The 15,869-nt window shown below is 42.8% G+C and overlaps 2 protein-coding genes across 3 annotated transcripts in view; one reads left to right on the forward strand and one right to left on the reverse strand.

Annotated features, from left to right (window-relative positions):
* The window catches only part of LOC115104506 (catenin delta-2-like), a 102,311-nt gene that overhangs the window by 50,646 nt on the left and 35,796 nt on the right, over positions 1–15,869 (reverse strand). The window contains exons 5-8 of the mRNA XM_065006799.1: positions 14,889–15,006; positions 6,818–7,000; positions 5,115–5,288; positions 4,817–4,967 (exon numbers count right to left, since the gene is read on the reverse strand). Coding sequence (XP_064862871.1) covers positions 4,817–4,967; positions 5,115–5,288; positions 6,818–7,000; positions 14,889–15,006 — 626 coding nt within the window. The remainder of the gene's footprint in view (positions 1–4,816; positions 4,968–5,114; positions 5,289–6,817; positions 7,001–14,888; positions 15,007–15,869) is intronic.
* On the forward strand, positions 8,429–11,797 carry LOC135563759 (uncharacterized). 2 transcript variants are annotated; one of them, XM_065007072.1, is made up of 12 exons: positions 8,429–8,799; positions 9,118–9,188; positions 9,276–9,452; positions 9,543–9,604; positions 9,687–9,773; positions 9,860–9,901; positions 9,970–10,143; positions 10,223–10,258; positions 10,356–10,901; positions 10,971–11,087; positions 11,184–11,285; positions 11,380–11,797. In XM_065007072.1, the coding sequence occupies exons 1-8, from the start codon at positions 8,642–8,644 to the stop codon at positions 10,256–10,258; spliced, it is 807 nt and encodes a 268-aa protein (XP_064863144.1). In that variant the 5' UTR covers positions 8,429–8,641; the 3' UTR covers positions 10,356–10,901; positions 10,971–11,087; positions 11,184–11,285; positions 11,380–11,797. The 2 variants fall into 2 exon arrangements, with proteins under 2 accessions (XP_064863144.1, XP_064863143.1); XM_065007071.1 differs by lacking the exon at positions 10,971–11,087.

Genomic DNA, 15,869 nt, shown 5'->3' on the forward strand with positions numbered 1-15,869 from the left:
TGATAAGAGGAGAGAGACAGAACTGATGAGAGAGGGAGAGAGAGAGAGAGAGATAGGGGGGGGGACAAGGAAGCAAGGAATTGTGTATTTTCACAAAACCCCGAACAGGGCCTTGGACTAACCTTGCCAGTGGCTGAACCTGGGTGTTTCATTATTATAACATTAATAAAGTGTGATATGCCTCATTGACTACAGGGGGCACCATATCACAAGCAACCAGGTTAGCAGTGGTGTGAAGTACTTAAATAAAAATACTTTAAAGTACTACTTAAGTTGTTTTGGGGGTATCTGTACTTTACTTTAATATTTATAATTTTGACAAGTTTTACTTTTACATCACTACATTCTGAAAGAAAATAATGTACTTTTTATTTTCCCTGACAGAAAAAGTACTCGTTACATTTTGAATGCTTAGTAGGACAGGAAAATGGTCAAATTGCACACTTATCAAGAGAACATCCTTAGTCATTCCTACTGCCTCTGATCTGGTGGACTCACTAAACAAAAATTCTTCATTTGTAAATTATGTCTGAGTGGTTGAGTGTGCCCCTGGCTATCTGTAAATAAAATAAAAAACATGAAAATGGTGCCTTCTAGTTTGTTTAACATAAGGAAGTTGAATTGATTTATACTTTTACTTTTGATACTGAAGTATATTTAAAACCAAATACTTTTAGACTTTTACTGAAGTAGTATTTTACGGCGTATCTTTTTTCTAAAATATCTTTACTTTTATTTAAGAATGACAATTGGGTACTTTTTCCACCACTGCAGGTCAGTCAACTAAAGTCCCTCTGGAACAATTATTTAACCATGGATTCAATATCCCTGCTACTGTGCATTCTTTAATAACATATGGACATATGGAAATGTGGGTATATATAGTACCCGGCTATAGGTAATTAACTAGCCTCATGCACTTCAGAATGGATCTAAAACGGACTGTTCTCCGAGGCCCTTTACGGCGTGATGTCACTGTGAAAGATTAACATTGGCCAGACAGATACTGTATATTACTGACTTTCCCGAGCAATAATGGATAAATGGATACCAGAAATCACCCATTTCTCCAAAGTAAATGGCCAGCAATGTGGGCAATGCTTCCTCTTTAGGAGATACGGAAAAGGAAAAAGCCCACAGACATCAAAGATAAAACAAAGTGGTTGGAAACTAAGGTAAATTGGAAACTCTAGCTATTAGAGATAGGGGTTTCAGCGAGTGCAGGATTTCACACCTGTAATATCTGTCTCTCTGAGGCTGCTTTGATGTGGCTGGGTGACAGGACAGAGAAGATAAGCTCTTCCGCTGAAATATTCCCCTTCTGAATACCTGTGGCTGCTCCATTAAAATGAGACTGCCGTAGGTGATACGAACACACAAACATGCGCGCACGTTGGCCCGCACACACGCTCGGACACATGCAAGCACACACACATACACACAGCACATTCACGAATGCACACGCACCTGCACACACACATGCACGCACACATACACACACGAAAGAGACAGGGGTTGATAATACACGTTTGAAATGTGGTGAAATGAAATGTGATGAATACAAACTTAATTTTGTAATCCCTGTCTGGAATAGCGATGCCATCCTTAGTAGTGATGGAATGAGTTTCAGATTTGTAATTATATTCCAGATTACTTCACCACAATCTATGTTTACTTCTGACAGAATATACCGAAAGAACTTTGAAACGTTCCAAGTACATGGCTGACAAATCTTGTTAATGTAAGCCATCCCTGGCACCATAACTCTGTAAGTACACATTAGAATGATCATCTACGTACTCGTTCTCTCATGATGTATATAAGTCTATTTCCAACCCTACACGCTGGTAGGGGAAGCAGGGAAGACTGGCAGAAAGGCGATGTAACGGGCAAATCGAAAGTGAAGTACAGTCACACGTGGCACTAATCCCATAGAGAGAGAGCACGAGTGAGCAAAAGAGTGTATGACTAAAGCTTACCAGATCAATTCACTCACACTCTGTACTCCAGAGTTAGTTTCTCTTTGGCACTCCTTTGTGTTTTGTTAGTGCAAAAATGTGTGCGTGTGTATAAGTGTGTGTAGTGAGTCTCTAGTTAGACGGTGCCCTGCGGAAACTGACTCCTCCGCACCCTCAGTGTGTGCCTGTGTGTGTGTGCCCTGCGGACTGTGACTCCTCTGCAGATTCAGGAACCTGTAATTAATGGCCGCCTGCAGCTCCCTCCCTGTGTTTCCACGGTAACCCTCCTGCGCACTGATGTCATCATCCCGAGACACAAAGAGAGGAGCCACAAAGAGAGGACTACATGAACTAATATACATAGGACCCAGACATAGAGAGAGACAAAGAGATAGATAGATATACATATAGAGAGAGAGAGACAGAGAAACATAGTGAGAGAGAGAGAGACATAGAGAGAGAGAGACAGAGAGGGTGGGAAAGGGGAAGAGAGAGGAGAGAGAATGGTTCCATGGCGGACTACATAAACTAATATACTGTAGCAGGTCTGAAACCAGACACGGAAAGATGGGACTCGGGCGAGAGTGAGGGAGAGGGAGAGGAGAGAAGGAGGGGAAGTAGAATGGTTAGGGGTGGAGGGAGAGGAGAGAAGGAGGGGAGGTAGAAGGTTCAGGGGTGGAGGGAGAGGAGAGAAGGAGGGGAGGTAGAATGGTCAGGGGTGGAGGGAGAGGAGAGAAGGAGGGAAGGTAGAATGGTCAGGGGTGGAGGGAGAGGAGAGAAAGAGGGGAGGTAGAAGGGTCAGGGGTGGAGGGAGAGGAGAGAAGGAGGGGAGGTAGAATGGTCAGGGGTGGAGGGAGAGGAGAGAAGGAGGGGAGGTAGAATGGTCAGGGGTGGAGGGAGAGGAGAGAAGGAGGGGAGGTAGAATGGTCAGGGGTGGAGGGAGAGGAGAGAAGGAGGGGAGGTAGAATGGTCAGGGGTGGAGGGAGAGGAGAGAAGGAGGGGAGGTAGAATGGTCAGGGGTGGAGGGATGTCTGAGGATGAGAGAGGTGAAAGGGAGGGAAAGGGGGGAGACGACCCTGTTACACTTCAATTCGTTTTTGTTTTACTGTATGGCGGCATCATACATCACCCATAGCTGCTAGAGATAGACGATCTGTATCCACTCTATTCCCCTGAGAGAAAAGCCCTCCTCTGTCTCCTTGGCACACGCATGCCAATTTCACGTGTGTCAAATTACCAACTATAAGTAAATTGTAGCAAGCGATGTCGCTGACAGTTATTGAGTCAAAATGGGATTCAATCGCCACATAACCATACATTATACAAATACAACAGATGAATAGGAGAGACAAACAAAAACTAGACAGATCAGTTGAATAATGCCAGGTGATGTTGAAAATACGACTAAATCACATTACTGCTAGAACTGAATAAAACACACACGTTGTATATCCTCCTAACAACATCTTAGCTTTCTTTTTCTCTTTCCTTCCGTGTATCCCTCTGTCTCTTTCCCTCTCTCCTCTTATCCCCTCTTACTTTCCTCCAGTCAGCATCCTACCTGACAATGATAAAAGAGGACAGTACTCCGGTGGCCGTGAGAATCGCAGGTAATTGTCTCGACTGTTTAAATCTAAAATCACTACTGCTCTAACAACGCTAAACCACAACGGCACAACACTGCTTAACCACAACAACACTGCTTTTTCCAATGACACAGCCTTTTAGTGTTGACAGCACCAAAGGCTTAACACAACTTAGAAGTTAGTGGGAAATATGAGATGTTTGACAATGCTCGTAGGTTGAATCCACACAATGGGAAATGACAAAGGACTAGCACAGAAAACAGTCTTAGTGGCAATCAGCTTGATAGACGTTTTTGACGCTTAGCTTTTTCCAATGCCTTTGTTGTTTCTCAAGGTTGGAATAGCTTCTATACAGTACAAAGGTATTCTCTGTCCTATCCGTTGCTATTTGTCATTCAAGCTCATAAAATGAGATATCTAGAATAATAATGTGCAAGCATTCTATAGGAGTAACACTTACGATTTTGTCATTTCAAGGTTGTGAAATAGATTCTATATTGTATCAGGTGTACATACGGTAACTGTAGGCTTTCTTTGTGTTTAACTATAACATTAAACTTAATGAGCATCCTGTTGCATATAAACCTCTATACTGTATTCCCTGCTGTCCTCACATATAAACTCAACCACTACCCTAGAGCACACTATCCCCCCCCCCAACCCACTCTCTCTGGTTCAATAGAATTACTACCAATATAAGCTGTGTTATACAGCGCCGCTGAATTACTACGAAGTGTATTCAAACGAAACCGCTCGACAAATTGGAATTGATTTTCCCGTGAATTTGTGAGGGATTACATTATTCAGCCTGGCGTCTCTTGTGGTGCAGAGACCAAAACAACACACTGTGTCTTTCTGTTAAAGCTAAACGCTGGGTTATGCCTTCCACTCCTATACAGGAGACGGCAGACATTGTAACTAGGGTAATATTTGTATTCACCCCCCTAATGGTTAAGGTTGGAATTGGGTGTAAAATACTGATGCTAGATCTGTGGTTAGGGAACAGTTCTACCTTGAGCATATCTGTACACAGCCAAAGAGCTTAGTATTGAATCGGGAGGCCTTGTGAGGTCTGTACAGTGGGACAAGTAGACAGTCATTAGCCGTGCGCTTCACATTCGCTAACAAAGTCTCTGATTCAGAGTCCATCACCCTCCTTTGATCTGCCCAAATCACAGATGCCACTGAAGACTCCTCAGATGCAATCGCTCAGTTATACTGACAACCCACAGCTGACCAGAGCTGATGCAATGTGAAGTGTGTGTGTCTTACCAATCAGTTCTTTGTTTCTGATGTCCAGGGCCATATTCCTGAGTGCGGTGGCCACGGCACACACCACACGGTCATTGTCTATCCTCAACAACTCCACCAGGATAGGAAGGCCTTTCTCTTTACGCACCGCAGCCCGGATATACACAGACCACTGGAGAGAGGGGGGAAGAGTTAGACTGACGGACCACTGTAGAGGGAGGGGAAGAGTTAGACTGACGGACCACTGTAGAGGGAGGGGAAGAGTTAGACTGACGGACAGGAGGGGTTGAGTTAGACAGTACAGTAGGACCACCCCTACCTTCCAGCTGCCTGCAGCCAGGTTCTGCAGGGCTCCAGCCGCTCCCTCCAGTGTATCAGGGTTGGAGCACTCTGAAAGCAGGGTGAGGTAGGGCTTCACTATGGACGGGTGCCATAACATCTGGACCCCTTTAGGAGGGTCAGCTGAGTCTTGGAGAGGGCCTACACCATCCCACTATAGGAGGAGGGAGAGAGAGGGGCAAGAGAGATAGAAAGAGTGAAGGGATAGGAGTGAGGGGGTTGTGGGGGTAAGGAAAAAGAGAGTTCGAAATAGGGAGAATAGTATTCTCCACATCTATCTCTGTGCTTTCATTAGCAATATAGCTGTGTATGCCCCTCAAATTCCCACTTCTCTGTAGACTAAGACTAGGCAGTACACCCTCCATCAACAGCTCTGAGTGTATATGTCAAGATAGAAACCCTTTCCCTTTGATCAATCAATCTTGATGATGCCTAATCTAGGTTCTGATCTGCCTAATCTAGGTTCTGATCTGCCTAATCTAGGCTCTGATCTGCCTAATCTAGGCTCTGATCTGCCTAATCTAGGTTCTGATCTGCCTAATCTAGGTTCTGATCTGCCTACTCTAGGTTCTGATCTGCCTAATCTAGGTTCCGATCTGCCTACTCTAGGTTCTGATCTGCCTACTCTAGGTTCTGATCTTCCTAATCAAGGTTCTGATCTGCCTACTCTAGGTTCTGATCTGCCTAATCTAGGTTCTGATCTGCCTACTCTAGGTTCTGATCTGCCTAATCTAGGTTCTGATCTGCCTACTCTAGGTTCTGATCTGCCTAATCTAGGTTCTGATCTGGCAAATCTAGGTTCTGATCTGCCTAATCTAGGTTCTGATCTGCCTAATCTAGGTTCTGATCTGCCTACTCTAGGTTCTGATCTGCCTAATCTAGGTTCTGATCTGCCTAATCTAGGTTCTGATCTGTATAATATAGGTTCTGATCTGCCTAATCTAGGCTCTGATCTTTTATCATAAAACCTTTGGGAGATTGAGGAGAAATGTAACTCGAACAGTGCAGATAATGTGTCCTAACAGTTCTGAATGTGGTGAAAACTTTTTGGAGACATTTTGTGTTTTTAACTGTTTGTAACCAGAGTGAATGAGAGCTGAGCTGATTGAACAAAGCCCTCATAGCTTGTGCGCAACAGAGCATATGATTGGTCCGTGGGGAGGGATCTGAGCGAATAGCAAAGCAGCAGTAGTAGTGACTGATGCCTGGAGTGTGAAGGAGGGAAGAAATAACGAGTGATTGAAGGTTTGAGCCAAAAGAAAAAGAGAGACAAAGATGCTCATCTGACAGTTAATACATAATAAAATAGTTTGTGGTCTTTTAATGTTCTCTGTTTGAAGCTTTCACTTTGATTCATAATTTGGATCATAATTTATTAGTCTGTCCCTTCAGAAAATCCCTGCAGTGAACAAATTATATGGCTTGGTGAGAGCTTTTGCCATATGTGTTTGCCTGTACTGTGTGTGTGTGTGTGTGTGTGTGTGTGTATAACAGGGTTGGTTATGCTTCCACTTGCCACTTCAAAAATCTGTATTTAGATGTTTATGTATTCAGATTGTCTGTGTATGTCTGTCTGTGTGTGTGTGTGTCTGTGTGTGTGTGTGTCTGTGTGTGTGTGTGTGCGTGTGTGTGTGTGTGTCTGTGTGTGTGTATGTCTGTGTGTGTGTGTGTGTGTGTGTCCACCTGGTCCTGTCCCTTCTTCTTCTTCTTCTTCTTGCCCCAGCAGCCTGAGGTCTCTCCGTCACGTCCGTTGGCGTCACACAGCAGACCGTCCAGCTCTTCTGAACCCAGCTGCTGGCCCTGAGACGTCTCCGCTGCCAGTCGGTAGGACAGGTTACGCAGTATACACACACAGTTTTCTATGGTCTACATGGGGGAGGGGAGAGCGCGGGGAGAGGAGGGAGAGAGAAAGGAATATGATCATTTAACCTACTAAAGAGCAAGTACCCTACGAAAATGTGTCTCTGTGTGTGTGTGTGTGTGTGTGTGTGTGTGTGTGTGTGTGTGTGTGTGTGTGTGTGTGTGTGTGAAGCAGCACTTAAAAGGAAGGGTGCCTAATTCCATCCGAGAATCGGGACGTGCTCTAACTTTCAAATTAGCTTAAAGAAATTCTCTCAAATGAGGAAAAATGAGTCCGAAACATCGTATCACACTCCATTTAACATTATGTTAGGAGAAGGCGAATTAGCAACAGCAGAGGAGTGTGTGTGTCTGTGCATGTGTGTTAGCGTGTGTGAGTGCCTGTGTAAAGTATCACACATAAGGAGCGTTTGGAAGTGATATGGAAAGCAGACTACGTGGAAATAACAAAGAAAAATCATCAATAATTTCGTACGACTCCTGTTTTTAGAAGTCTCTCAGACCGATCCTTTACACAAGCAACTATAATGACGCTAATTGAACAGAATACTTAGACTGACTATATGGCTTTTCTGGTATTACAGACATAATACAAACACTGAGTCGCTCCAATTAGCTCCAACAGACCTGTTAGAGGAGACCTGTTAGGGGAGTTAGTTGTTGACCTCTGAAAACAGCCGAGGTAAATAACTCCAAAGATAAACAGCAGGTGCACAACTCTAGAGGTAAACAATAGGTAAAAAACTCCAGCGGTAAACAGGTAAACAACTCCAGAAGTAAACACAGGTAAACAACTCCAGAAGTAAACACAGGTAAACAACTCCAGAAGTAAACACAGTAAACAACTCCAGAAGTAAACATAGGTAAACAACTCCAGATGTAAACACAGGTAAACAACTCCAGAAGTAAACACAGGTAAACAACTCCAGAAGTAAACACAGGTAAACAACTCCAGATGTAAACACAGGTAAACAACTCCAGATGTAAACACAGGTAAACAACTCCAGAAGTAAACACAGGTAAACAACTCCAGATGTAAACACAGGTAAACAACTCCAGAAGTAAACACAGGTAAACAACTCCAGATGTAAACACAGGTAAACAACTCCAGAAGTAAACACAGGTAAACAACTCCAGATGTAAACACAGGTAAACAACTCCAGAAGTAAACACAGGTAAACAACTCCAGATGTAAACACAGGTAAACAACTCCAGAAGTAAACACAGGTAAACAACTCCAGATGTAAACACTGGTAAACAACTCCAGAAGTAAACACAGGTAAACAACTCCAGGTGTAAACACAGGTAAACAACTCCAGAAGTAAACACAGGTAAACAACTCCAGATGTAAACACAGGTAAACAACTCCAGAAGTAAACACAGGTAAACAACTCCAGAAGTAAACACAGGTAAACAACTCCAGGGGCCTGTTGCACAAAAGTAGAATTAAGACATCCGGGATAAATGACTCAGCTGAGCTCAATGAAGCCAAAACATGTGCGTCCAGGCTTAATTGGTTGCACAAAGACCAAGCCAGGATGAGCAGACACGGATTCATTAAGCCAGGTGAAACCAATCCTGGATAGGTGCGCGCTCACGGCTCACTCAAATAGACCCCGCCACAGATCACAGATTAACTGATTTACCATGGCAACTAGAGCCGCGTACTTTTCCCCGTCGGAAGCACAAATCCTCATGGAGGCATACGAGGAGGTAAAAGATATAATTAAGAAGAAAGGCAACACCGCCACAGTGATAAAGCAAAGAGAAAAAGCGTGGCAAAGTATTGCAGACCGCCTGAATGCGTAAGTAGTGCACAATTACACACTCACCGCTCCGCTGAAACATCACAATTACAATTCAAATATTTAATTCACATCTCCAAAAATGCAGTTGTACTGTAATTATGAAACGGTTACATTTTTAATTGAAATGCACTGCAGATATGAGTGAAATTGTGTAAAGTAACTCCATCACACTGTATAAAGCTATGATACATTTTTTGATATTTTTACTGAAAACAAGACAAAAATACCAAGTAATTTTTTGCAGTGTGACTCCATTAAATGTGGTGTGTGTGTGTGTGTGTGTGTGTGTGTGTGTGTGTGTGTGTGTGTGTGTAGATTAAACATGAACGGGCCAAAATGGACATGGCAGCAGGTCAAAATCAAATACAAGAACATTCTGCAGAATGGTATGGTCCCTGACTAATATTTAACAAAGCACAAGCATATATTGTACCCAGAAGGTGCCTGCTCACACATTGTCTGTACTGTTTTAGCAGTGAAAAAGAATACCCACAGACAAGGCACGGGTGGTGGGTCACCAAAGGCTGACCTTACCCCAGCAGAGGACATGGCCTTGGCGCTAAATAAAGGCAGGCCCGTCTTAGAGGGGATCCCTGGGGGGAAAGAGACGAGCATAGGTTCCTCCCAAGATGCCACCCGCTTCATTCAAGGTATGTCCTTCCATCTCTACATGGGATACAACCACATTCATATTGAATCAATTTGGACTGTCTGACTTTGGTTTACCTATTGCCTTGCAGTGCCTGGCAGCACTGTGTTCCTGTTAGAGCCACCAGCACAAGCACCAGACGATGCTGATCCAGTGAGTACTCCATCAAAGGCATACTGTAGGCCTGGCATGTCTTGTCTACTAGCTTCAATATGAATCCGATTAAATGTGATAGGGTGAAGGCCCCAGTGCAGCAGCAACAGCACATGATGGAGACGATGATGAGGAGGAGACCATCTCTCTGGATTCCAGAAGGCATGAGGTATCATGTTAAGACTGTGAAAGTACTATTTACTCTACAATGGTGAGGAGTCCTCATCAAAATCAAAAATCTAATTTCTTTTACAGGACCCAGATGCTATACAGTGGGAAAACCAGCCTGGCAACATAGTGCATATTAATAAAAGGACACCACATCCTGCCAAATTCCAGCTGCGCTAATTGTATTGTGTTCACAGAGCTCACAAGCTATCAGAAAGTTGTATGGCAACCACCTCCGGCGCCAAATAGAACTGGCAGACATAGACATTCAGTACAAGAAGAAAAAGATGGAAAATCTTGCACTGGAGTCCGAAATAAAAAAGAGGACAATTAGGAAACTGGACCTTGAAATAAAAAAACTTGAGAGGGAGGTGAGATATGCCTTCAATGTACACTGTATGCTAACTGTAACACAAATGTATTAATCATTATTTTTCTTTCCTCCCCCAGCTCCAAGAAGATGACACAGCTCAAAATAAAAATTAGGTATATTCTCGTAAAGTCAAGTGAGCCATGACATATGAGCTCTTATTGTGAGCACACAGGACGGTGGCATCTTTCTAAGGTTTTTTTATTTTCCCAGCAATCAGTACAACCAAGTCATCGTTATAAGGCATCGCCCTCTTTTGCCCACCCCCCCAGCACCAGGTGTGGCCACTAGCCTATATGAAGGCCCAAAATTGTGTGTTCCTTTCTGCTCTGACAATGGCATGCCCATTCGTGCGAGATGTGGTGGATGAAGAAGCACTTGTGCTGAGGAGAGCCTTCAGGCGAGAAAGGGTCTTCAGGGCCGGTTGGACCCACTGGCCTTCCCTGATGACCATCTATATGAAAGATACAGGTTTTCTGCAGATGGCATCAGGTATCTATGCAGACTACTGGGTCCCAGGATTAAGCACCGCACTGCACGGAGCCATGCACTGAGTGTGGAGCAAATGGTTTGTGTGGCCTTGCGCTTTTTTGCTAGTGGAGCCTTCCTGTACTCAGTGGGGGATGCTGAACAAGGCCACAATTTGCCGCACAATAAGGAGTGTGTGTCTGGCTATCAAAGCATTAGCAGATGTCTTCATCTCCTTCCCTGGCCACAGAAGACTCTGTGACATCAAAGAGGAGTTCTATAGGATTGCAGGTAAGAGGATCTACAAATTACAGGACAACTGTTAACACATAGTAGGATACTCATTACTTTGTGTGACAGGTTTCCCCAATGTCATTGGTGCAGTGGACTGCACACACATAAGGATAAAAGCCCCCGCAGGTGCCCATGAGGCCGATTTTTGTGAATAGGAAATCCTTTCACAGCATTAATGTTCAGGTGAACATAACTTTTTGATATTGTCCATTGACGAACACTCTGCATTGCCAGTGATGTACATTGATTGGTGTAATATTCCTCATCTTATGATTTCAGATGGTCTGCAATGCTGACTGTGTGATCAGCAATGTTGTGGCAAAATGGCCTGGCTCAGTCCATGACTCCAGAATCTTTCGGGCCTCTGAAATCTATCACAAGGTAAGCCACACAACCCCTATTTATAACCATCATGGCTGTGTCAAGAATATCACTGTGTTTATGAGGTAGTAATGATGAGATTTTGTGTTGACAGGTGAATTCTCTGGTGTGTTGCTGGGAGACAGGGGTATGGCTGCCAGCCTTTTCTCCTGACACCTTTCACAGACCCCCAGGAAGCACAGCAGGCCTACAACCATGCCCATGCCAGGACCAGGGCCAGAGTTGAAATGACCTTTGGCCTCCTGAAGGCACGCTTTCACTGCCTTCACAAATTAAGGGTCAGCCCTGTTAGGGCATGTGATATTACTGTGGCTTGTGCTGTCCTCCACAATGTGGCCTGCCTGAGGAAGGAGAGGGCCCCCAGAGTGCCACCAGCCATGGACTGGGACAATCCGGCAATCTTCCCTGATGACGACAGTGGTCGGCTGCTGAGGGACCAATATGTGTTGAATTATTTTAGTTAGTATGTGTGCTTTCAATTTTGGTTAAATATGTCCTGCGGTGGCAGAGGAATTTGGTTTTTTGGGTTCGTTTTTGACGAATTTGGCCTCTTATGATGTTTGTGCGGTATACTGTGTGTAATACAAGGCTGCAGGGAGGCTACTGCATCCATTCATTTGTCTGTTCAGTTGATGTGTATGGATTTGTCCTGCATTTATTTTAGTGTGCAGACATGCAGGGTGTGTTATATACAGACCTTTGAATGTGTATGTATCATTTTGTATAATATGCTTGGATTCTGTGCTTTCCATCTTGTAGAGTCACTGTGACTTCAGTTTCGAAAGGAGCTGATGGTTTACCTGCTTTGTTTTGTCCTTATTCAATAAAGGAACATAATGTTACACATTGTGTTTTTATATTCATATGGAATGTGTATTTGTTTATATGCCAGAGTACTAGGGCCACACTGAAGAAAAAGGATAAAGTCATAAATTTATGAGGCTGGTTCTTTCTGCAGAAAAGCTACATATTGTTTTTACAGTTTTGATACTTATGACAATGTGATACTTAATATTCTGGCACATCAGCATGTCTTTGTTTATGAAACCATACTGAAGTACAACTTCACGAAATGCCCCACATCTGTCATTTTAACAACTGTCCTCCTTTAAAACAACTGGTTACAATATTATGACTTGTGTTTTTTTCCCCTCTGTGGCCCTAATATTCTATCATTTTATATATAGCCTTATAGTCTATGGGAAACTAAATTATCTAATGATAGCAACATCATCTAAAAATCATTTTTTATCCAAAATCATTGAAATTAATGATCACAAACGTTTAAATAACAGTGGGTCTAGTTATATGTGATAACAATGTATAGTGAGCAGTGAAATAACTATTGGTTTCCATTTGTGGTGACTGCTGACTGACATTAGGGATGAGATTAAATAGATCCTGGAATTTAGCCTGGTCTGGAGCAGGCTAGCTCCACAGAATAAATCTCCATGGTAATTTATACCATAACATATCCTCCTGCCCCCTATCCATCTTTAGTGCAACCGGATTACGGATCAATTGAGCCAGGATCACCAAGATATCCTGGCTTAATCCCTTATCCTAGTTTTGTGCAACAGGCCCCAGATGTAAACATCAGGTAAACAACTCCAGATGTAAACATCAGGTAAACAACTCCATATGTAAACACAGGTAAACAACTCCAGATGTAAACAACATGTAAACAACTCTGGAGGTAAACTGCAACAGGGAATGAAGGTTGGTTTAATTTCACTTATTGAACAGAGTGACAGGATGAAGGTAGAGAAAGAAAGTGGGAGGTAGACAAAATAGAAGAGAAGGACAGAATATAAAGATTAAAGAAAGAGATAGAGGCTACATCAGGAGGACAGAAAGTCCACAAAAATAATGAAAAGTGTCACCCTGTCAGAGTGTCTCCTAATAACTTGGGACTTGACAATGGCTATTGGCCCCATGCTTGCCAATCAATTCTCGTTACTGTGGAGACACCAGAGCCCTCCTATGATTGTGCAGAGTTACATTCCAAATCGCTATTTCTATTATGAAAGATGTGTGTTTTTTCACTATCTAATCCTGACGTGGGGTTGTTCAATGACAGACGTATTTGTTTAAAATGTGTCACTTGATGGTTTTCTTTCAAAGAGACAAATAATCGTGTTTTTTGGCAAAATGCTTCAGTTCCTTCAGAAAGTATGCCAAGAGTGTGTGAAGCTGTCATCAAGGCAAAGGGTGGCTACTTTGAAAAATCTCAAATCTCAAATCTATTTTGATTTGTTTAACACTTTTTTGGTTACTACATGATTCCATGTGTTATTTAAAAATAGTACAAATAAAGATAAACCTTGAATGAGTAGGTGTGTCCAAAATTTGGACTGGTCCTGTTTGTAAATTAAATATTTCTGTATGTCATTTTCAATAAATTACCAAACATTTCTAAAAACATGTTTTTACTTTGTCATTATGGGGTCTTGTGTGTGGATAGGTGAGAACATGTTGGTTTTTTAAATCCATTTTGAATTCAGGCTGTTACACAACAAAATGTGGAATAAGTCAATGGGTATGAATACTTTCTGAAGTCACTGTATATATCCGCCTCACTTTCAGAGAAATAAGTAGTACTGCTAGGTTTTACACAGCCAAATGTAACAAATAACTCAATTTCTATTTTTGTACTTTTTCTCCCTAATTGGTAGTTACAGTCTTGTCCTATCGCTGCAACTGCCTTACGGACTCGGGAGAGGCGAAAGTTGAGAGCTATGCGTCCTCCAAAACACAACCAATGTTCCCGGCACAGTGCTCACTTAACCCGGAAGCCAGCCACACCAATGTGTCGGAAACACTATCCAGCTGGCGACCGAAGTCAGCTTGCAGGCACCCGGTCCGCCACAAGGAGTTGCTAGAGTGCAACATGGAAATCCCAGCCGGCCAAATCCTTCCCTAACCCGGACAAAGCTGGGCCAATTGTGCACCGCCTCATGGGTCTCCTGGTCACAGCCAGCTTTGACACAGCCTGGGATCAAACCAGGGTCTGTAGTGACGCCTCCATTTTGAATTCAGGCATTAGACCGCTGCGCCACTCGGGAGGCCATAAATAACTACATTTCTAATAAAGAACTGCAAAAATTATACATTTGTGACATAAATATTGCAAAAACATGTTTTAAATAATTAAATACAGCAATATGAGATCTGTATGTAAAACATTTACATTTATATTTTTGTCATTTAGCAGATGCTCTTATATAGAGCGACTTACAGTTAGTGCATTCATGTTAAGATAGCTAGGTGAGACAATCACATTTCACAGTCAAATATACAGGATACGAACATTCCATTCCAGCTAAACAATGGATATATAGCATTTTTTCAAACAACAAAAAAATCATACACATCAAAAATCTAAGAATCAAAAATCTGAGAACAGATTTGATATTTTACACACACATGAAAGTACCCATAAGCAATCCTTTCTGATGACAATTGGTGGATATAGCGTTTTGGAAATAAACTCCTCATTTAGAGAGACTGAGCTAAAGCAACCTTGAGAAGGTAGCCATCCACAACGTTTCTCTACTACTGTATTGAACTGACGGACACACACACACAGACCCCCACACACACCTTGCTGTCGATGTCGTTGCTGCCCAGAGCGGTCTGTATGATGTAGAGGAGGGAGTCTGTCAGTCCGTCACACTCTCTCATCCTCCTCCTGGCCTCCTCTCCAGCAGAACTCACATTTCTGAAACACACAGAGGGATGGGGACAAGATAATTTGATACACCACAGGGTATGACCCTGTAAAACTCTAACATTGGAATTTGGGAATGATATCCACCCAAAAGGGAAATGCAAGATTTTTGTCATCTTTAAAAAAACGTATTATATATATATATTTTTTTTACCCCAATTTCGTGGTATCCAATTGGTAGTTACAGTCTTGTCTCATCACTGCAACTCCCATACGGACTCGGGAGAGCCGAAGGTCAAGAGCTGTGCATCCTCCAAACACAACCAAGCCGCACTGCTTCTTGACACAATGCCTATTTAACCCGGAATCCAGCCGCACTAATGTGTCGGAGGAATCACTGCACACCTGGCGACCGCGTCCCCTACCAACGCTAGGCCTCTATTGACGTTAAGGCTTGTTTTTAATTCTGGTGCCGCTCAACACATACACCCTTGTTAGCTAGCTTTAGTCAAGGGCGTGAAATTGAGCCAACTCTCAAACGTTCAAGTATGTATTTTAGTATAATTCTGTTGTCCAGTGAAGTAATGATAGGCCTACTCAACTAGCTCTCACAGTGTCATGTCAGAATTAGACGTTCATCCATGTTTCCCAAATGTAACATTTTGAAGTTGTTGCAAACATCACATTTAGAGGTGTTTAGGGTTAAGTTTAGGCGTTAACTCCTAACTCTTAAGGTTAAGGAATTAACTCAAAATGGTTAAGGTAAGGGTTAAGGTTTGGGATAAGCTTAAAACAACATTTAAAAAACAACTTTATATTGCTGAATTTGAACTTTCAACCTCTGGAATCAGATGCTTACACGCATCTGCCATTTATGTCCACAATGCCCTAGCAAAACCGAAACCTCCTTCAAT

Source organism: Oncorhynchus nerka, linkage group LG22 (genome assembly GCF_034236695.1).
Source record: "Oncorhynchus nerka isolate Pitt River linkage group LG22, Oner_Uvic_2.0, whole genome shotgun sequence".
Classification (NCBI taxonomy): domain Eukaryota; kingdom Metazoa; phylum Chordata; class Actinopteri; order Salmoniformes; family Salmonidae; genus Oncorhynchus; species Oncorhynchus nerka.